This window comes from Macrosteles quadrilineatus, unplaced genomic scaffold (genome assembly GCF_028750875.1).
Source record: "Macrosteles quadrilineatus isolate MER2022 unplaced genomic scaffold, UCM_ALF_1.0 Scaffold_2__2_contigs__length_208266976, whole genome shotgun sequence".
Lineage (NCBI taxonomy): Eukaryota > Metazoa > Arthropoda > Insecta > Hemiptera > Cicadellidae > Macrosteles > Macrosteles quadrilineatus.
In genome coordinates this window covers 150,497,891-150,521,291 of record NW_026542595.1, presented here as the reverse complement: position 1 = coordinate 150,521,291, position 23,401 = coordinate 150,497,891, and the positions used below count along the sequence as shown (strand labels likewise).

The following is a 23,401-nucleotide window of genomic DNA, read 5'->3' as shown; positions in this document are numbered from 1 at the left end:
CATCGTTCCTTCATCGATTGGGACAAAATCGTGAACATCATCTGTGATCACAGAGGCATCAGGAGCGTCTGTTTAGGTCATGATAATATCATGTGGGTCTTCCGTGGTCACCGCGAAATTGTAAATGTTTCCTGCAGTGGCAGCAAATCCATAAGGATTGTTCGGTACTTATTAAAAGTCCCTAGATTGGTGCTACCCTAACCTTGCACAACGTTATCTACGGCGAATCGTCCCCACTCCGACTACTGGAAACGCTACTCACTAGCATTGCCGACGGCGTCATGGGCAGACGTCCGCTACATTTTCCTACATAACTTTACATAGACTCTCATTTACTCATTAATTCAATTAACTTCATTTCTGTCAGTTTTAAGTTTTTTTTTCAATATACCAGTCATTTTTGCTGCCTACAACAAGATTGTTGACTCTGATCCACCTTCAAATGTCAATGTTGAACCATCACCCGCAGTTCAGCCTAAACCTAAACTACCCCAGATAGATATAAGTAAGTTTGGTGGACAGTTGGAACAATTTAACTCGTTTAAAGCTTTGTATGATAACTTGATTCACAATACTTCTTTGGCCCCAATGGAGAAGTTTAGTTATTTAAAGAGCTTACTAGAAGGCCCCGCTTTGTCTATTGTTGAAGGCATACCATTCGATCCAGACAACTATAAGTTAGCTTATGACTCTTTGGTTGAACGCTACACCAATCCCCGTATATTGGCTTGTTTTTATCTCAATAAAATACTAGATCAGCAACCTGTAAAGACCCCTAGTCTAAGTAGTTTAAGACAAGTTCTTGATGTGTTTCATATTAATGTCCAAGCGTTGAAAAGCCTAAAAGTAGATGATTTGTCAGATTTCATGTTGCTACAGTTAGCGCTACGTAATTTAGACAATAGTACAAGGAAAGCATTTGAGTTAGAATTTAAATCTAAGCAATTTCCCACCTTAGAAGACCTTATGGAATTTCTTCGTGCTCAGTGCTGTGTCTATGAACTCACTAAAGAATCTCACAAATCTACTTTAGTTTTGCCCAAGTCACAGATCCCTCATACTCGCAAAACATTGTTCTCATCTCACTCAACTCAACGCAGTACAACTCAGCCTGACCGCACAGCAACCCAGTCATCTTATCGCCCCGCTATCAGTTGTCCTATGTGTAAAGGTGAACACCACCTGTACCGATGTGATCAATTCCTCGCTTTGGCCCCGCACAAACGTTATTCTACAGTACGTTCATTCAATCGTTGTTTCGCATGTCTCGGTTCCCACCTCATTTCCATGTGCACTTCTAAGTCGAGCTGTCGGGTTTGCAGAAGTAACAGACATCACTCTCTACTCCATGAACCAAGCCGAGTCACCGCACCGCTGCCTAAGCAAAATGTGAATCCTGACCTACCTCAAACCTCCGCTGCGCATTCATCACCCTCAACCACCGTCAACCCCGCGTCTACTACTTCTGTTAACACTACACCTGCTCAAACTTTATCCTGTCAGTTTCAGCATAACTCAATGAGTAATTCTACCCTGCTAGGTACCGCTCAAGTGTTGGTTCAAGATGCTCTAGGTCACTGGCAAGTTTGCCGTGCTGTTATTGATGGAGGTAGTCAGATTAATTTTGTTACTCAATCTCTAGCCCAGACATTACGTTTACCAATCAGAAAATGTAATGTTAACATTTCTGGAATTGGCCAACAATCTGATTTAACCGCAAAAGGACTTGTCACTTGTAACATTGCTTCCCGCTATAACAGAAACGATAGTATTCAAATGGACGCAGTAATAATTCCTCAAATCTCTTCTGTACTTCCGGCTGCACCTATTCCCGAATCATTGATAAATCGTTTCAATTCTATACAACTGGCTGACCCTGATTTTCACCGCCCTGCCAAGGTTGATATTTTGTTCGGAGCACAGGCTTTCACAGACATTCTTTCGGATGGTTTCGCGCTTATTAAAGGCAAACCAAGCGCCCTCAGCACAATCTTTGGATGGATCCTTATGGGTGATGTTCCCACACAGCCCATGCAACAACACGAACTACATTCTTTGTTTGTTTCATCTCAAAGCACTGATAGGCTCTTAGAAAAGTCCTGGGAAATGGAAGAAATAAATTTACCAAAACCCTTAAGTCCCTCTGATCAGGCATGTGAAGACCACTATCAGTCCACTATCCAGAGAGATAATACCGGACGTTACGTGGCCTCCTTACCCTTTAGAGACGTTAAACCTGACTTAGGCTCCACTAGAAAAATAGCTCTCCGCAAGTATCTCCAACAAGAGACAAGATTTCACAAGAAACCAGATATTCGTTTTCAATATATGACTCACATGCAGAACTATGTTGACCTAGGTCATATGTGTTTGGCCCCTGCGCCCTCTTCATACATTCTTACTCATCACTGTGTCGTTAAAGAATCTTCTACATCCTCCCCACTTCGTGTTGTGTTCAACGCTTCTGAATTAAGTGACACAAATCAGTCTCTTAATAAATCACTGTTAACTGGACCTAAGCTTCAAGCTGATATTGGAACTATTATCACAAACTTCAGATTGCACCAGATTGCTATGACTTGTGACTTCAAACAAATGTATCGAGCTATTCGTATAACACCGGCTGATTGTAAATATCAACATTTGTTTTGGCGCTCTGACCTCACAGGCCCTGTACAGGAATGGGAATTACAAAGACTAACCTTTGGTCTCTCGTGCAGTCCTTATATTGCACAACGAACTTTAAAGCAACTAGTGCTTGATGAAGGCGCTAAGTACCCAAATGCGGCTGATATTCTAAGCTCCTCTTGTTATATTGACGATCTTGTTTTTGGCGCTCCAACCGAGACTTTGGCTCTTAAGCTTTACGATGAAATCACCCAACTTTGCTCATCAGGTGGTTTCGAACTTCATAAGTGGTCAAGTTCAAGTAGCTCCGTCCTCGCCACAATCCCCGCTGATCGTCGAGAAACACCCCATCCGTTAGGATCTACACACTCGATTAAAGTACTAGGACTTGAATGGGACCCGACTACTGACTGTTTCCGCTACTCTATTTCACCTGTCAACAGTACACCAACCAAACGCAATGTATTGTCTCAAGTTGCTCGAGTTTACGATGTAAACGGCTTTATTAGTCCAATTATTTTCACCTTAAAACATCTACTTCAACAGATTTGGATTGAAAAGCTCAACTGGGACGACCCTCTCCCTCAATCTCTCCAAAATGTTTGGGATAAATTCATCAAAGAACTACCCCTTATGACACAGTTCAAAATACCTCGCTACATTCTCAGTAACTACTTAACCGCTCAGCTGATTGGTTTCTCTGATGCTTCCAAAATAGGAATGTGCGCCTCCTTGTATCTACGTATTGAATGTGAAGATAATAGTGTAGAGTGCAATCTCCTGCAATCCAAAACTAAAGTCGCTCCTCTGAAAACACTTACGATCCCTCGTTTAGAATTGTGTGCCGCTCTTCTCCTCTCTCAGTTAGTAAAAGCGAACCAACCGCTTATTAACAAACTGCAAATATCAGACATCTTTCTATTCACAGACTCCATGAATGTCCTTGGTTGGTTAAATACACCACCCCACCTACTAGAAACCTTTGTCTCAAACCGTGTCTGTAAAATCACAGAAATCACCCCTGTTGATGTTTGGCGTCATATATCAGGAGACGAAAACCCTTCTGACTGTGGCACTAGAGGTTTAATGCCGAATAGTCTGTTGAGTCACCCTCTTTGGTGGCATGGACCCTCTTTTATCCACAATGATATCTCATCTTGGACTCAACCGCCTTCAAAATTTCCTTCGGATGTTATTGAGCTTCAAAAAACTCCCACGAAGAACACCTTAACAACTAACACTGTTCCGCAAAATGATCTTTATCAATGGATGAATAGGTTTTCATCACTTATTAAACTTCAAAACATCATGGGCTATGTACTGAGATTTATCCATAACTCACGATCTGATCAATGTGATAAACGCTATGGCTCGTTATCAGTTTCTGAACGAGATGCCGCTCTGGAATGTTGTATAAAATTAGTACAAACAAGGCACTATTCTGAAGAAATAAAAGCTCTAAAACTATCCAAGCCTTGTTCTTCATCACTAAGAAAACTCTCTCCATTTCTATCCTCGGACACCCTCATGGTGGGGGGTAGATTGAAATTAGCTCCTTTGCCGGAATCATCAAAACACCCTGTATTGATACCCTCTCAGTGTCATTTGGCAAACCTTTTATGTGATTACTATCACTTGTATTCTCTACATGGTGGTCCAAAACTAGTACAAGCATTGATTCAAAGACGCTTCTGGATTATTGGTGCAAGAAATCTTATAAGAAAACGATTATTTCGATGTATCACTTGCTACAAAATGAAAGCTAAACCCACGCAACCTCTTATGGCGGATCTTCCACCCTCACGATTTCAACAGACCCGATGCTTTATTAATGTCGGATTAGATTTTGCTGGCCCGTTTCTCGTTAAAGAAAGCACAAGACGAAATGCAAAACTATCAAAGTGCTACATTGCTTTGTTTGTGTGTATGGCAGTTAAAGCCGTCCATCTAGAGTTAGTGCATTCACTTTCCACTGAATCCTGTTTAGCCGCTATAGACAGATTTATCGCTCGGAGAGGAATCTGCCGAAACATTTACTCTGATCAAGGTCGCAACTTCGTCGGTGCTGCACGCCAACTACAAGAAATCTACTCTCTCCTGAAGAACTCCACCTCACAGATCTCAGAACATTTGGCTCAACGAGAAATAACTTGGAACTTTAACCCGCCATATGCCCCAAACTTCGGAGGCCTCTGGGAGGCTGCAGTGAAGTCGACCAAACACCATCTTAAAAGGATACTGCAAAACCATAATTTCACGGCTGAAGAATTCACCACATTCCTGTGCCGTGTTGAAGCTGTACTGAACTCCAGGCCGATTTGCGCACTCTCATCGTCACCTGATGACGACTTTAATTACTTGTCTCCTGGCCACTTCCTCACAGGAGACCTCCTGCTAGCACGATCGGAAGAACCCTTAAACCTACTCTCACGCTGGCAGCTAGTGTCTCGTGCCTCTCAACACTTCTGGAAAAGCTGGAGAAGAGATTATCTCCATACTCTTATCCAACGCCCCAAATGGACTGAGAAAACCATCAACCTTAAGGAAGGAGACTTAGTTTTAATGTACTCTAATAATACTGATCCTTTGACTTGGCCCCTAGGTAGGATAATTCAGGTTATGCCAGGATCCGACCAAGTTGTAAGAGTTGTTAAAGTCAAAACCCCTGTAGGTATTGTAACACGCCCTGTAAATAAGTTAGTTCATCTCCCTATGGTTTAGATAGTGTTACCTTTGTCTCTTTGTACATATTATCAACATTTTGTATTATCTTTATAGTTAGGTAACAGGTTTGTTTCATGATGACGGTTATTATCCAAGGTTTTTGTTTTAAAGATTTACAGTTTCTTTAATTTTCTTTAATATTTTCTCAAAAATTGCTTTTTTGGGTGGGGGGAATGTTCGGTACTTATTAAAAGTCCCTAGATTGGTGCTACCCTAACCTTGCACAACGTTATCTACGGCGAATCGTCCCCACTCCGACTACTGGAAACGCTACTCACTAGCATTGCCGACGGCGTCATGGGCAGACGTCCGCTACATTTTCCTACATAACTTTACATAGACTCTCATTTACTCATTAATTCAATTAACTTCATTTCTGTCAGTTTTAAGTTTTTTTTTCAATATACCAGTCATTTTTAACTTCACCAGTGCTAGTCATTTCCCTTGTTGTTGCCCCCGCACCCTTGGTCTACACCGCTGCTGTCTACACCGCTTCCATCCCCTGGACTACCCACTACCTTGGACGAGACGGACATCATCCACCTTCAAGACATCCGACAAGGTAACGGTAGCACCAGAATTAATTTTGTTGTTCAAACCGCCGTACGGCTTTCCGTTAAAGACCGTACAAGGATCATCCATGGTCGTAGTGAAATCTCGATTGTCTCTTTCGACCGCGGTAGAATCATGAACATTGCCCGTAGTCATAGCAAAATCCTGTACTTATTCCGCGGTCATCGAGGGCAACGAGAAATCACTCTTGCCTCCCACAAATGCGACCAAATCCGTCAATTTTTAATTAACAATTTTTTCAGACACTTTCTGCAAAAGCAAGTGAATATAGGGGGTTCGAGACTATAAATTACTCAAACTGCTTGCTTGGTCATAGCATGTAAGGTGTTTTTAACTTTATGCCACATAATAATGAAATGGTTTGTATATGTTTAACGTTTGTTGCACGTATGATATAGAATGTTTTATGAGAGTAAAATGTATGGTTGCAAAGTAAAACAGATGAAGAATCAAAAAATTATTCTTCAAAAACATTCAAGCTTACTTTTATAATAACTTCCAAATAGAATAAGCAAGAATGTATGCATGAAGAGCAAGACATACAATTGCAAAGCATTTTAAAACATTACAAGAACATAAATTGTTAGTTTGATAACTTTGAAATGATTTTTCAAACACATAGTAAATATAAAACTCCATCTTGAGCGTACCAGTAATAAATTTTATTTTGATAAGCAAACAAAACACATACACCAATCACGGATATATTTTTTTAATACATGCCCTTTTTTCGCACACACAGTCATAGTGCTCTGGGTGCTAACTCAAAGCTTACCGAACAAATAGAAGACATATATTCAGCATGCTAAATATTGTGAAGTATGAAAAATCTCAAACAAATTTCAAGATAACAACCGTGCATTAACTATCCTTTTTCTCTTATGCATTTATTCAAAAACCAAACCAACCTCAAATATCTTTTATTATAACACTGTATGTATAAACTTACAAAATAAACCTTCATTTTACACAGCTATGTTCAAATATTTTATAAATATAATAAATTCAGGTAACTACAAATTATCTATATTATTAAGGTATAGTGTTTCAACTTAAAATTCACATGCTGAAAATTCTAATCCCCTAAACTTTACATTATTTACAGATTTACAGTCTATACTTATTGAAAAATACTTTTTTCACTTTTCGAAAAGAATCAATTTTATATTTTTCCCCAGCTAAACTTGTTTATTTAGAAGTCAGGTAGGTTAGGTTAGTTGCGGTCATGCAGTCGCCAATACCTTGTCTATGTGATGGTTGGTCGAGATCTGAGTTGCCATTACTTGAGCTAGGGGTTGTTGCGTAACACTGATTGTCAAATAATACGTTGTCGGAGGGAGGGGAAATGTCCCCCCCACCACCGCCCCCTCCGTTCCTCTCTAGTTCCAGGAACAAACCCCGGTTCTGATAGTCCGGTTGCCCTCGACCTATCTCATGAGAGGAACGCGATCCTGTAATATACACACCACTGTTAATTCCCCGTGTTGACTGCTACTAAAATCTTTACTTATTTTAGTTTACTTTGTTATGTTATAGTAATGTTACCATTAATAATAAGGATTTTTTAGTGTTCTACCAAGTTCTAATGGTAACCAATGATGACTCATGATTGCTCAATTTAATTTCCTAAACTTATTTTAACACTATTATTTGAGTTGTTTCATACAGATGGTTGTTTATCCTTAAACAGATATTATTTGCTTAAGTGATTTTGAAAAGTTAAAAAATAACCAGTAGAACTTTTGCAAATTTGAGGGGATTTAAAGAACCTGGATGATTTCCAAGATTTAGAGGAATTTAAAAAAAATCAAGGCAGTGTAATTTTGATTTGTCCGATTTATTTAAAAGATGGCAGCGTCTTTTAACCTTGCAGTACCAGGAGACCGAGCTTTGCTGGGATTGAATTAAACATTAAATTTATTAGTTAAGTTATTTAGCTAAATTAAAAATATTTATTATTTGTGTTAATCGTGGTTAACAAATCTTAGATGATACAACGAAAACATTTTAATACACCTGTACAAATACATAGATTGCTATAAAAATTACCTTTATCGGCTGTTTTATTAACTGCAGCTACAAAAAGGTATTGCCGATAACATGGGTACTTTAAAGGGCTGTCCAACTCCAATCGATTTCTCATGGCCAAATACCCCTTGATAAAAAAAAATATTAAAAATCTGCAGACGAAAATTAAAGTTTGACCGTACACACGCTTTTTTTACATTATAGGATTTGTCTACTCATTTTAGTCTGTGTGAGGAACGTATCAAGAAGTGAGATAAACATTAGTGGTGGCCTTGAATTCATAGTCAGCCGTGTTGCAAACTAGCCACCCACAGTTATGGGTTCATTTCATTCCTTAACATATTTGTTTACATTTGATAAACTTCTAAGTTAACAAATACAAAACACCCTAGTTAGAGAGCAGCCTATACCCACCCATTCATAGGAAAGTTGATCACATAAAAAGTAAAGTGGAAATTTAGCGTTTGAAAAATAACTGCATTTCATTTTGATAAAAGGGCAAGCTTTTAAAAGCTTGAAACGGTCTGAGTTTGATTTTAATTTTCTAAACTCAAATTAGTTTCACTTGCTGAGTAAAATAAGAGAAAACATATAATAATGTGAAGTTGATTATAAAGTAATAAGGATTTTCTTCATTTACCTACCAAAGTAAAATAATGGACAAGCATATACTTTTTCACACAACTTATTTATCCTTATAATTAAAAGTACTTTCAGGTATATCGTTTTTTCTTTAGTTATTAATTCTTGCATGCAACTTTTGATGTCATCAAAAGTATACTCTCCAATGCTAACAAAACGCACACACCACAGAACTTAACTCACAACGTTCAACAAACTTCAAATTACTCTTTTAATAATCTTTGACTTTACAAAAAAAGCACAAAAAAGCAAAATATACAACTGAGAATGGTTCTAATAAAACAGCGAAGCAAGCCAATCAGCTGATATGAAGCTGATGATAATGAAGATGGTTCAGATGATATCCTTGCGCCACCCAACTAATACTTTTGGCTTAGTTGAAAATGTTGATATTCAATCACTGGAACGCTTGCCTAAAAAAGCTTACAAGCAATACACTTTGTCTAGCAGAATCACATACAATAAGCCATTAAACTTTGCCCAAGCTAGAGTTTATACATGATACACTTATGAATAAAAACATGATTTTTATTAAAAAGTCTCAAGAAAGGTTTGTTATTTAGTAGGTTTATAAAACCTCTCAAATCGAAATTACTAATTAAACTGTTGTTAATCAAATAAAACCGTTTTAATTTCATAAATATAGGAAATGATCCTATAAAAATCCAGAACAAGATTTCAAAATCTTATAAAAATATCAAATTTAAGCTCATTTTATAAATTAATTTATCTTAGACAACATCTGCCTCGATAGCACAATTTCATTTATATAGCTTTTAAGTGACTTACATGAAAATGCAATCTTTAGTGAAACAAGCTGCTTCATACTTAATTAAAAAACTAAAACTCAACAAGTACAATATTATTTATCATCCATTTAATGAACTCAAATTCTGAAGTAAAAAAACGTTTTGCATCCAATACCGCAACTACAATATTTATTCACATCATAATCTCTACTTAGATACTTAAACAACTCCAAAAGTTACATCTACAGACTACGAGTATGACAGGCAAAGCTGGCAACACACGTTAACTCACCGGAGAAGCGATTGCCCTTGTGTCGTCCCATGGTGTCCGAGTCATGTCGTGCATTGTTGTTGGCCGCGCCGTGGCTGTGGTGGTTGTAGTGGATGTTGCCGTGATGGTTGTAGTAGTTGTAGCGTCTACGAGTCATCTCTGGGCTCGTAACCGGGCTCTCCAGCGACGGCATCGGCTTCAACATCCGCTTCAACGTGTTTGAGTCCACACTCATGCCTCCTCCTGCAATATCCACAAATAGGTACCATACATAATTTCAGTAATGATAATTATCAGGAATCCTGTTTGTTTACATTTTATGTTTTTTATTTTCTAGCAAATAGATAAAATACTCCACTTGACCTCACCCATATTATTGTAATCAAGAAGCATTCAATTAAATTTAGTACCAGTAGCTTCCAGGGAATATTTAGTAGGGGAACAGCCACCATGTTTCTTTACCCCTATTGTCGTCGCCCATGTTATCAGAAAATATCACTGGTTTGTCCTTATTGCACCAATTAATCAAATACCTATAAGAGTTAAGAATTGGAAAATAATCTTTTACTGATATAACTGGAGAATTCTCTTTTTGGGTTGATTAGATTATATTATTTCTTTGTCTCATATTAGCATGTCTTCACCATATCGTTTATGAGAATTATGACGACTGGCTTCGAAAATCTTTCTTGTATGCTCCCTGTGATGGTTTTCACAACATTTCAGTTAACACAAAATGAAACTTTAAAACCACACAAGCATGTTTTACCTTCAATGATTCACTCTTCATTGATTTTGTACTCTTTGACAAAATCAATAAAAAACAGATGCAAATCTTTTTTCGAATCCACTAAAATGTTTTTTAATTCTTATCATGCATCAAATTATGTTATTCATCCATTTATTCACTGAATATGGCTCCTCATTATGAAACTTGAGACATCCTAATTTGAAGGAAACTCAACAGTCAACAACCTCAATAAATTTCAACAAATTAGTATTATCAGCATACATTCCACAAACTAACATTTCTTCTATTTTTTTCTTTAAGGTTTAGTACACCTTTTACACCTTACCTGACACCTTGTATACTTGTTTTTTATAATGAGATTTTGAGACTGAAAAATATTCTCTGAATGGATAATGTACTGCTGAAACTGACGATTCTCCAGTCTCTACGACTGCGATGAAGAGGACATATGTAAGATGCCTAAAGTTAGTAGATGGGAATACTCTTATTGATAATGTCAATATCACATGCAAGTTTAATTTTAATCAATTTTCAAAATTCCTTATCCAGGTAATGTAATATGTGGTATAACAAAAGCTTATTTTTTATAACAAAATTAATTAATAGCCCTGAAAGGAGTGATATCTTAAATTAAGTTCCTGGTCTTAAAATTTAATTTAGGAATGAATTTCAACAACTGAACTCATAAAATATAAACTGTACCCATTGTATCGTTACCTGAGCGGATATCGTCTTTGCCCAACTTGTTATTGTTGTTGTTGGTGGTCCGGCGGTTGTTGGAGGTGATGTTGTTTATGTTGTTGTTGTTGTTTGCCGCCCGCAGCTCCGCCTCACGCACCATGTCGGTGCCATCACCATAGTCAGGTCCACCGCTCGCCTTGTGTTGTGTGTTAGCCTGGGCGTCCTTGGTCAGTCTAGGAGTACAGGTACCCGTAGTCATCTTACCTCCACTCACAGTTCCTCCAGCCTGCGTTCCTTCGCTCTTGCTGGTCTCCTGACCCTACAATTAGAATTTATTAATTGTTTAAGCATTCATTAAACACTACATCTTGATCATTTACCCCGATGGTAATTTTCTTTCTTGACTTGACGACGCAAATATAAAAAAAAGGGTGAATGGTTGTTGGTAGGTTTAATTGACGGTTGTTCAATATCTAAAATTTCCAGGTCCCATGCAAAATCACCCACATTTTCACCGGCTTTTGGTCGGATGGACCCTTTGCCTTATTTAATGACCTTCACACTTTTTGTAACTCCCTCGAGACTCAAAATCGGAGCAGTCTGACCCCCTAGGCCCCCTGTTTTAGGTCAGGCTTTTAATCAGGCATATTGCTTCTTTATTTTCTTATACTTACTTGATAATTATTTGATAATAATAATACTACGTTTGTTTCAACAAACTTGATTTGAACAATTTTTCAGTTATTTTATAACTTAAGGAAAAACATGATGAAAATATGCAAAACATTTGAATTATAATGCAGTGAATAAAATTGCGGCTCAAAGCGTTAAAACATTGTAAACACTACGTTTACGAACCTCTTCAGTCTGAGACTGCGCGGGAACCTGCGTGGTGGCGTGATTAGAATTATTGAGCTTGCCACCGGGAGTGCTGGTCTCGCGATCTCGGGTCTGTCGGTTGCCAGAAGACAGCGGCTTGTTGGTGACGTTGTCATACAGTGATGTGCTGCTAGTAGCCGCAGTCACCTTGTCACCCAAGGTTGATGCTCGTCCATCAGCCACATCACTCACACGTGACTGCGCCCTCGGTAATGTTGACGACCCTATAACAACACACAGTTGTAGACAACAGGTTGTAAGGAACGGTTCATGCGGTGAGGCACCATTCACCAGACTGACATTCTTGTATAAAGACCCGTTCCTGCCACAATTCCATTACCACTTACAAGGGTTGTCCGTAAATTAGGGTCTCCAATGAACTCCCGTCTTGGCTAAGCGGATTAGTCCAAATCTGACACCACGTCGTTTTCTTCTAATTTCTGTAGTCTAAGGTGTCAAACACTATGAAATACATCAACAGCTAACGAATATGAATGGGGATAGGAGGAAATCTGCATAATAGGCTGTGGTTGCTCAGTTTTGTTTGTGGCAGTGACCAAAGTAAGAAATGTTGTTAACGGATCCAGAGATTGCTGAACTATAAGTGATTTCCCTTTAGACTAACAGGGACATTCAATTGTATTGTAAGCCCTGGTAATCTTAAATATGACAATCAGCCTTAAATTTGACATTCAGCAATCAAAGTATAACTTTAATCACTGTCGAGATGGCAAATGAGAATCACCCCCTGCCGGCCTCATTGTGCGAATGTGTTTGGCCTTCTTTGAACTGTCTAAGCCACTTATACTCATTTTTCATGTCCAAACACTTTTATGAATACACATCCATCCGTAAATTTCTAATGGATTTTAATAGGGATTTACTCTCTACCTATTCAAAGCTAAGCACATTACACAATAATTTATACTTGGTGGGAGAGTCAATTCCTTTACATTGTACATCATAATTGGCTATGATGATTGTAATGTACAAGTATTTCTAAATACTTGCCTAGCTATTATATAACTCAGGCAGAGTAGCATGTACCGAGTAGCATGAGTAACGGTTCGAACATGTTTCACGAACGACAATGTTTTTCACGTACCTTGGCATAATGTGGGCTGAGCTCCCTTGTCGTTCGTCTCCTCCATGGGGTTGGACTTTGGACCAAGACTTTGACCCTCTATTGTTAAAATTAACTGTCTTCTTAAGAATTAACAAAACTAAAATACCCTTTACTTTATAACAATGATGAGTCTAATCATTGCATATGGCTGGAGACTAGCAAATAATGAACAACATCAAACTGGCTTATCATTGACAGGAGCTGCTTGGAGATATTCAATCACAGACAACTCAACTCTCCAAGATACCCATTATTCTTATTTCTGTTATTGTTATCATGGTACTTATCAGTGTAAATGAATCATGGATACCGTTAGAAAAATTTTAATCCCCAGAAAACTGATGAAGCTTCCTATTGTAACTGAGTGTTACAAGATTACGATACTCCATGAGAATGAGAAATAATGGACTAAACAGACAACCCTTCAAGGTAAACTCAGGAGTCAGAGAAGGGGTTGTTCTTTTCCCCATAGTATTCGACAATATGGCTATAGAGAAAATAGCCTCTGCAAAAACTAGAAACCTAGGGGAGAAGATTACAAACTTAAATAAATAAATTTGCATCCCCAGATGTGGTATAAATTCCACAAATACTAGAGAATCTATCCACCCTGACCAATATCTTCATTAGAAAAGCAAAAAAAAAAATAAGGGATTAGAGAAGGAAACAACAGGAACATTAGAGACAAGTGCAGACATTGTAAAAGTGAGGTAAAGAATAGAAGAATGAGGCTGTGTTTGAAGTGAGATTGGAAGAGCAATCTTGAATGAATAAAATAACCAGAATAAACCATAAAAGAAAGCGACCTTGTGGGAGGCCAAAGCAGAGATGATGGGACCAGGTTAAGCAATCCACGAAGAGGGCTGGAGCCAAAAATGATAATAACTAGGACTGGTTGAAATGAAAATGTTTGATGTGCGGCTAAATAAATATCACTTCCAATATAAGTTTCATTGTCTTTGAAGTGAAGAGTGGTTGCAATCGATGACTTTAATATACCGGAGTAGACATTCCATCTGTGTGGACCAGTTGAAACAAAAGTTTTGTTCATATAGAAGGCAGTTAAATGAGCCACTTACAGAATGTGTTGTTTTGCAAATTGTACTCCTAATTTTTACCCTACAGTTTGTTTTCAATAAAAAGATGAATAGAAGTAATAGAACACTAAGTTGACCTTATATTTTTTCTTGGTTAAAAAGCCGCTGTATACCACAGCAATCAGTGATAGACCTCAGCTATTGGGTCAGAGTGGCACAATTCAACTATGTTCGTTTTCAGTTTTCATTAAAACTGGTGATAACTTGTATCCATAGTCAAAGGTATAATATGTATGTAAGTCAAAAGTATAATTGTGAAGATCTACAAATCCATCCATCGTCAACCTATATGCCGTTGTTATATATACCAATTGTACCTATATACCAATTGTACCTATATACCAATTGTTTAATTTTTGTGCGTGTATTTGTTACTGTGAAGATCTGTTTATTTGCAAAATAAGGTCTCTATCATGTTCCAGTCATGCAGGCCCACTTTTATAAATGGGCAGACTGGGCATATGCCCAGGGGCTGGGTGCCCCCAAAACCACCGCCTGCCAGCACTAGGAAAAAAGGGGGGCGCTGCTCTTAGGTTTGCCCAGGGCTCCACTGACCCTTAACGCGGCCCTGCAGTCATGATCAAGCAAGCTACAGTAGTTAAAATCTGAGACCAGTATTTTGTTCTTTACTTCATCCCCTACTATTCTAGCTGATTCTAACCCCTACAACAGTTTATCTCATCATAAGCCAAAAACAAATGGAAGGAAAATTTACGATGCTGCCAAATCACATTTTACCATCAGGTTTCTGTAAGAAGGGGGTCAATCAAATCCCTGTTCAGTCTTCTTGTAAGTTGACAGACGTGTATGCAAAAAGTGTTTTGATGTAGAAAATGTGTATAAGTGGCTTGGGGAGTTTGCAGAAGACTTAAATATTTGCATAACGAAGCCAGCAGTGGGGGCTTGTCAGTTTCCAACCAGACAGTGATCAAAATTTAGGAACCTTTGTGTTTAGGAAAGTTATTTGCGTGTTTCAGACTTTTCAGGGCTTACTGTGATTCTTGATAGTCTTTATGGGGAAGTTTCTTATTAAAATCTAGTAGGTCTTTTAACAGTCTCTCTCATTCGTCCACACCGTGATCTGTATAAAAAACTCTTCTGACTTTTGTCATTGCTTCAAATAAGACTCATGAAAACAGCAGTCGGCCTACAACATGGAAAGAATTTACAAATTTTTAAGAACACCTCCGAGCCTCTCCACCCCTTGCCATCATTTTACCCACAATCTACAAACACTTGACTCTATTCACGTCCATCAACTGGCGATAGACTTAAATGCAGTAAAGTCACATAAGGCAATTCTGATTTGGCAAGAGAACTTACACAACATTTTCAAATATTTTAGTAATACTAATCGTCTCATTTGGGCTGGGAATTGTAATGGATGAAGTAAGGAATCAAATTTAGTCTTCAATTTGAAATAGCTTGCTTGGTTGAGACAGGAGCTTGATAGCCCCCTACATTTATCCACTTCATTAATGAGTGGGTTATCTTCAATCCTGCATTACTGTTAAGCTAAAACAAGAACTTTCTGCATGGCTGAGCAGTTAAAGTACTCATCTGACAATTGAAAGGTCAATAGTTCAATCAAATTTTTAGTTTTTTATGGTTCAAAACTGTGCCCCACTATCCTTGGATCATAACTATCGTAAACAATAATCTTGTGGATAAATAAACAGTTAGTTTAAGTAACAAACACAGATCCGTTTGCTCTATTCTAAACTCATCTTGCATGCATTCAGTTAAAAAAACACCTAGAAGATGGTGTTGCTCTCATAAAAATAACATATAGTAAAAATATGAATGATAGTGACCCACCTCTGTATCTAGGATCCTGGGCCCTTAGCCTAGCGTACTGGTCAGCTGTCATACACGTGCACTGAGGTTCACGAGAGCGGCTCGGGGAGGCAGGTGTGCTCAGTGGCTTACGCTTGGTCTTCACTTTGTTCTGTTTGTTCGGCGGTTCCAATTTGAGCGAGTAGGAAGAGGACGCTTTACGCGAGAATTTGAAGGAAGGTGACTGAAACACAAATGTTCAAATTGAGACTTTGACTAACTGAAGTATTCACCGTGTTAATACTGGTGGTTTCAACATCATGCCAACTCTTAGAAATCTTTTGTGGAACATTATCAAACAGGGGATCAATTTAAACATGAAAAATTAGGTTCTTATAAATATAGGATACATTAATTGGTTCATAAATAGAGAGAAAATAAGTCAGTTTGACCAGTAAAAGAATTCAAGATAAGAAAATTGTCTGCAAGATTGCCTTAGATGATGTACAACCATAGATAAATCATACTCCCTTAGTAGATTTGTCATCCTTATGGAACAGCTGAAGCCAATTTTATTGTTTGTTCTGTACGTCCAACTGTAGAGGTTATGTTTTGTTTACAATTTGTTTCTTGTTATTTCAGTCATTTAAAACCTCATTTAATCATATAAAACGATTTAATCATAAAGAATAACTGGTCCCCTCGTTATATAACCAAATAGTAAAGCACAAATCATGAAAATAGCCCTAAAATAATAGAAACAAAATGTGGTCTACCCCAGCGATCAGTGTGGACGTACATGAACTAGACATGAAAAACAAGCTTCAAAATTTACAATGGGATGAGGAGTCTACTTGTGTTGCTTAGTCTATGGTACAACGTAACAATCCTAAACCTTATTCTGGTTTCTAAACCCCCAGTATTCAAATCTTGTATATTTATTTTATCAATGAATACCAGTTATTTGTGGCCTTGGGCCATGACACTCTATGATACTACAGTACTATGAATATGGGAGAGAAAGTAAGTTATTCATGACAACACTACGGTACAGTAAAAGCGGTAAAAAAATTTGTAGGAAAGAACCTTACTGTATCACCTTAAAAATACCTAGTGATTCTAATTTTACTTCTCTGATAAACAATTGAACAAAATATACACTCAACACAATTAAGCAAATTCAGCTCAAAAACTAAGCAGGAAGCAGTTTTCTAATAAGGATACGGTATACACAAATGTGAAGTATCAAACATGGATGTAGGTGGAAAATCTGCGTCAAGGATTTCAAACACATAAATTATTATGATTCTGACTATAACTAATCTACTATACCCAACTATAACTACTCCTTAATACCACATATGTTGTATCAGAAATAGTTGATACAGGTAAACAAAAATCTTCAAAGGTGGAACAAGCAAATTTCAAAATTTATCGCATGAGACATGGGAAGCTCAATGATGGAATGATAAATTATAAATTTAAATTTAGTCTATGATTTAATGATCAGATTGTACTAGTGATGCAGCATATCTGGCAAGGTTTAGTCTGCCAGTTTTTACTAGCAACAAACATTTAATTTTAAAGTTCATTTTAGTAAAATGTATTAGGTATCTGTATTAAAAAACTATTCTTCTCGAAAAAGAATTATTTGTTTACATAAAAATTTCTGCTCTGTGTACTTATGCTTAAAAACATCTTTTAAATAAATTAGCTGGTTAAATATTTTTAAACTTAATTATTTAACATGAGTCATACTTAATTTCAGTATTTAATTAATAGATAGTTGTTAATTATTAAAATTATTGACATGAATCCGAGTTTGGTAATTATTCTTCTAATTCAAAATAAGCCTGGATAGTTTTAGAAAAATTACAATATTTAGTAAAGTAGTACATTCAGCATATTGGTATTTATGTATTTTCATTAATTTAACTTAATAAGATTAGTGTATTCAGGCTGTTTTAAACACCATTTAAACGTTTAACTATATAACTTAACTTATATTTATTCTTGGAAAGATATTGTACTTGGAGGTTTTCACTTTTTACAGCAGAGTATTGAATTCTTTCAACAGCATTCTAGATAAGTAGTTAAACTTTTTTACTTGAACATTCACAATAACTGTCTCACTACAAAAAACGTTCAGTTTTAGTTTATTACAAATTGTTGAATAGGTCCCATATAAAAACACATATTAAACACTAATTTAGGTACAACAGTTACTGTTGTTTCGATCAATAAGAAATCTGTCAACTCAATTTAAAAATTAAACTGTACAAAAATGTTACACCATAACCCAAACTAATTTAGCCTCTGTGTAATTTTAACTATAAAACTGAACTGTTAAGCAACAACACTTACCATAGGTTGTGAGTGAATATAAAGGCAATTATAATTACAAAACATTAACGGAACTGTTAATATCAAAAAGCCTTTGAAACCCTCAACAATTTACCGCATGTAAATATTCCCATGGGTTGGTAGAAAAACTGTGTTATACTACTGTACAATCGATTCAGTCAAATGCACTATACTAACAAACGACTGAACTCTAATTATTTGACACATCAACTCATTTAAAAAATTCTCAATCATCTTAAGTAACATACAATATCTTTCCAACTGGATTTAACTGAATGCTGCATCAGTAGTGGGGCTAATGCTTGGTCTCATGCCAAAGACAAAATAGGCTCCATACCAAAACTTGCAACAAGGGGGGAGGGTGAGACTTTCTGCGGGAACCTAGAGCTTCCCCCTTGCTGAGTTCCGGCAGGTAGCCACTCCACCAAGACTACAAACAGAACAATCAAGCCCTGTCAACCCCTACAATCCAATACCCAACAAAATAGTGGTTCTATCACATGGGATATAGCAATTTGGAAGAAGAACAAGAATGAAGCATAGACAGTTGTCTATTCATCCATTTACCAAAATGGGAACACTCATCATTGACTAAATCTGATTAACAAATAGAATTAATATTGGATTTGTAGAAAAGTAGGGTCGGAACGTTCCCAAGCATTCCCACCCGACTGTATTCTAACTCATTTTAATTCATAAGAAATTTTTTATTTTGTTTTGTTCATGGAAAGGCTTTAGGCCAATATTTTGATTTATAGAGTAAAGGGATAGCAGCTAGTGTCTTAGAAGGCGGTAACAGATATAACAACCATTTTGTGAACTCTCTTTATATACACTTGAAAAAGTCCCACAGGGAACTTAATATTGTACGTTTAATTGTCTTCTGTGTCTACTTATATGCCCAATCTATACTTCGTGTTAGGTAATCTAGCTGATATCCTTTATTCTACAAATCTTAAGAATTCGAGTTAGTACACAGAGAAGTAAGGTACAGAGGAAACTCGCTTATTGGACGATTGTGCGCTTTCAGCTCTAGCATTTTATGCCTGAAATATACTTGTGACAAGCAAGGAATAAGAGCACAAGCAACGAACACTGTGAGGAAAATCGTATTGCACAGGGCACAGGGTCTTCCACCATAGTGAGCGTTGAAGCACATGAGAGTGAGGGTGCCGTAAAAGACTTTGTCCTAGACACCGCTTAAGTGTACAAGCATTGAGTGTTTCTCTGTAACTTACTTGTCTGTGATTGGTATCACATCTAAGACACACCCAGACCACTCTCAACCCCTATCCATCTATTGGACATATATGGGCAGAACAATCAAATAAACCTTATCATAAAAAATCTGCAACTGATTTTGAGGTTTCTGAAGGAAAGATTCTTCTTGAATATCCAATTGTTCTTATTGCATTAACAAATGCTATGACAAAATGATTATCCATGTACTGGACATTTTTGTTATTGTAACTTTTACACATCCAATCTTGAACTTCTGTCCAATTGATGGATGGACTTTCAGTCTAGACCATACTAAGTTGTATGGAGTCAGATTGTATCTTAAATGCTTTGATGCTTGTTTTTATTCCAGGAAAGTCACTTACTATAGCTTCCACAGAAAATAAGAAGCAGTAAATGTTTCAGACAACCTTTTTAGGGCACTAACTGACTTTGAAACTACAAGCTTCAATACAAGCTCAATTCCTGATGATCAATCACATTATGATGATTGCAAACACAGCATGTCTCCATGTCTCCAGTCTTAAGTTTTCAGATCCAAAACTAATGTAGGGAACTCTTGATGTTTGTTTTATCACATAGATTTATCAAAACACATAGTTTTTTTTTTTCTAAAGTACCTCCCATAGCAAATATTTAAGTAAATCAATGAATAATTCAGTTAAATTTGTTCATGTTCTTTTGTATATTATTAGCAATGTAAATACAAAATAAGGTGTTCCCCTTCAAAAGATAACTTGATAATACTGTAGTAGTTAAATCACCGGGTATGGTATAAAGTTAATCTGTTTTCAACTTTGGATGGTAAAGCAGTCGACGTTTTGATGAGCATACAGAAAACTATAGCCCTAAACAGTTAGGATTGAAACTTTTTCCATGTCTTTGTTAAAACATTAGATCTGCTCCAGAGAGCAGTGAAGGTCCATCAACATGCTTATAATTATTTTTTTACCTATTCATGTCTAGGTACTTGAAAACTATCAGCTCATTGGGTTATATACTTAACTAAGTGGGGAGGATTCGACTAACCAAATTTTAAAATAGACTGACCTCCATTCAACTCGTAGCAATTTTTTTTTTATGAATAAAAAAATGTATCATAGTTATTGATAAGTAAAGCTCTTATATTCTATGAGGCAGTTTCATCCTGTAGCACCATGGTTTTTAATGAAGTTGATTTACATAATTACCAAATCCTCTAAACAATGCAACCTTAAATCAAAACAATCAATCAATGAAATATTAAAACTTACGCAGCATTCCCGAAACTGTTTAGCGTCAATAGGTGAAGTGAAGTTTAGGCCCCATGTGTCGTTGGTCATTGGATCTTTCCAGTAGACAAAACATTCCGATGCTTGCCCTATCCTAGTACCTGAAAATAAACACAATATCTTAAAACCACTGAGTGACACTAAAACTTAATTGTTGGTGCTTATACTCCAGGAGGACTTAACTCCACTTGATTTCATGTTCATCCTTCAGTATGAACCACCTGTAATAAGAGTCTATAAAACATTATATTCAACAGCCAGGTACTAAACAGCTAGGTCGCTGGTAGCTAAAGAATACACACTGATCTTAGTAACAAATTTTCAATTAATAATGAGTAGGAGATAAAGTAGGAGATAAAACTTCAGGATTAAAACGCGAACACATCAAAGACCAAAAGAATTTGTGGATATTATTTTCAATTGAATGAGCATGAAAAGAAAAAAAAAACAGGCTTACCAGGCTGGACTAGTCGGACATCCAGTATCTTGTCAACCTGGCTGTTGTAAGCTGTGATGTGGAAGACACACTCCGGCGAGTCCTGGATACATGTGATGTTGACAGGGACCAGATCCTCAGACACTTGCTGCCACTTGACTGTACCTGCGCCACTGGCACTCACATGGAACACCTCTGCCCATAACCTGTAGAACACAAGACTATCAGAGAGTCCTGGATACATGTGATGTTGACAGGGACCAGATCCTCAGACACTTGCTGCCACTTGACTGTGCCTGCGCCACTGGCACTCACATGGAACACCTCTGCCCATAACCTGTAGAACACAAGACTATCAGAGAGTCCTGGATACATGTGATGTTGACAGGGACCAGATCCTCAGACACTTGCTGCCACTTGACTGTACCTGCGCCACTGGCACTCACATGGAACACCTCTGCCCATAACCTGTAGAACACAAGACTATCAGAGAGTCCTGGATACATGTGATGTTGACAGGGACCAGATCCTCAGACACTTGCTGCCACTTGACTGTACCTGCGCCACTGGCACTCACATGGAACACCTCTGCCCATAACCTGTAGAACACAAGACTATCAGAGAGTCCTGGATACATGTGATGTTGACAGGGACCAGATCCTCAGACACTTGCTGCCACTTGACTGTGCCTGCGCCACTGGCACTCACATGGAACACCTCTGCCCATAACCTATAGAACACAAGACTATCAGAGAGTCCAGGGTACATGTGATGTTGACAGGGGCCAGATCCTCAGACACTCGCTTCCACTTGACTGTACCTGCACGTTAACTTGACCTGAAGAAAACATACAGGACTAGCTACGCTTTTATTTTGTCAAATGTAATAGGAACTGGCTTTGGGTCTGTCCTACACACAGGAACCAAGAATTTGGTTAGGGCTGATTTTAATTCAGAACAGTGGGCTTAGCATTTTTATTTGTATACACATTGGCATTATTTAATAAGTTTTTTTTACTATCAAACATCAAACTTTTGTTAGATATTATCAATAATTGTTAGCAATGACAAATGGCATGTGGGTCTGGTAACGATCTTGCTTAGAATCAAACCAGTGATTTTCAGATTTCCTTTTATGGGAAATTCTGACATTTTTAACTCAAAAAATACCTATTAAACAATCCATTTTTTATCTATAAGTATAAAAGAGGATGTTTGTATGTTTGTTTGTTTGGCAGTCAGACACCGCTGAACCGATTGCCACGAAACTTGGTACATACGTGTAGAATGTCATGGAATAGGTTTATACACCATCAATTTCTTGATCCGTCCAATCGGCTCCGCCCCAGTGGCTCTGGAGTTTCCCATGTTAACCTTATGAGAAATGGAATTAATGAATCTTAACAGCTGTTTCAATTAAACAAGTTGGTTCTGTTCTATGATGTTCAATAGAGCATTAAAGTTACAAGGATTACCAACAGGGTGCAGCACTATTATTTCTTTTACATATATGACAACAGCTAATTTGCAAACAAAAGGTGAGTGAGCGTAGCGAACGAACTTCAACCTGGAGGCGAGTTAGCGTAGCGAACGAGCTAACCTGAAGGCAAGTGAGCGTAGCGAACGAGCTAACCTGAAGGCATGTGAGCGCAGCGAACGAGCTCCAACCTAAAGGTGAGTGAGCGTAGCGAACGAGCTCCAACCTAAAGGTGAGTGAGCGTAGCGAACGAGCTCCAACCTAAAGGTGAGTGAGCATAGCGAACGAGCTCCAACCTAAAGGTGAGTGAGCATAGCGAACGAGCTCCAACCTAAAGGTGAGTGAGCGTAGCGAACGAGCTCCAACCTAAAGGTGAGTGAGCGTAGCGAACGAGCTCCAACCTAAAGGTGAGTGAGCGTAGCGAACGAGCTCCAACCTAAAGGTGAGTGAGCATAGCGAACGAGCTCCAACCTAAAGGTGAGTGAGCATAGCGAACGAGCTCCAACCTAAAGGTGAGTGAGCGTAGCGAACGAGCTCCAACCTAAAGGTGAGTGAGCGTAGCGAACAAACTTCAACCAGGACGTGATTGAGCCATGCGAACGAGATCATCTTGAAAATTAAGAAGTTAAACGGGGCAAAGCCCGCGGGATTATAAATAGTCAAAGGCAAGACAACGTCTGCCGGGTTCTG

General features: G+C 37.8%; 1 protein-coding gene across 4 annotated transcripts in view; it reads right to left on the bottom strand.

Annotated features, from left to right (window-relative positions):
• LOC128985820 (protein still life, isoforms C/SIF type 2) overlaps positions 1–21,436 on the bottom strand; it is a 587,264-nt gene extending 565,828 nt beyond the window's left edge. For 2 of the 4 annotated variants that reach the window (XR_008490076.1, XM_054405729.1), the window contains exons 1-8: positions 21,257–21,370; positions 20,782–20,900; positions 18,627–18,719; positions 15,968–16,169; positions 11,906–12,150; positions 11,084–11,366; positions 9,637–9,858; positions 7,167–7,376 (exon numbers count right to left, since the gene is read on the bottom strand). Coding sequence is in view for 3 of the 4 variants with exons in the window: in XM_054405729.1 (XP_054261704.1) it covers positions 7,167–7,376; positions 9,637–9,858; positions 11,084–11,366; positions 11,906–12,150; positions 15,968–16,169; positions 18,627–18,719; positions 20,782–20,850 (1,324 nt within the window). In the remaining variant the exon portion in view is untranslated. Of the gene's footprint in view, positions 1–7,166; positions 7,377–9,636; positions 9,859–11,083; positions 11,367–11,905; positions 12,151–15,967; positions 16,170–18,626; positions 18,720–20,781; positions 20,901–21,256 lie in introns of all 4 variants that reach the window. The other 2 variants (XM_054405731.1, XM_054405730.1) reach the window with 2 other exon arrangements.
• Positions 21,437–23,401: the final 1,965 nt, after the last annotated feature.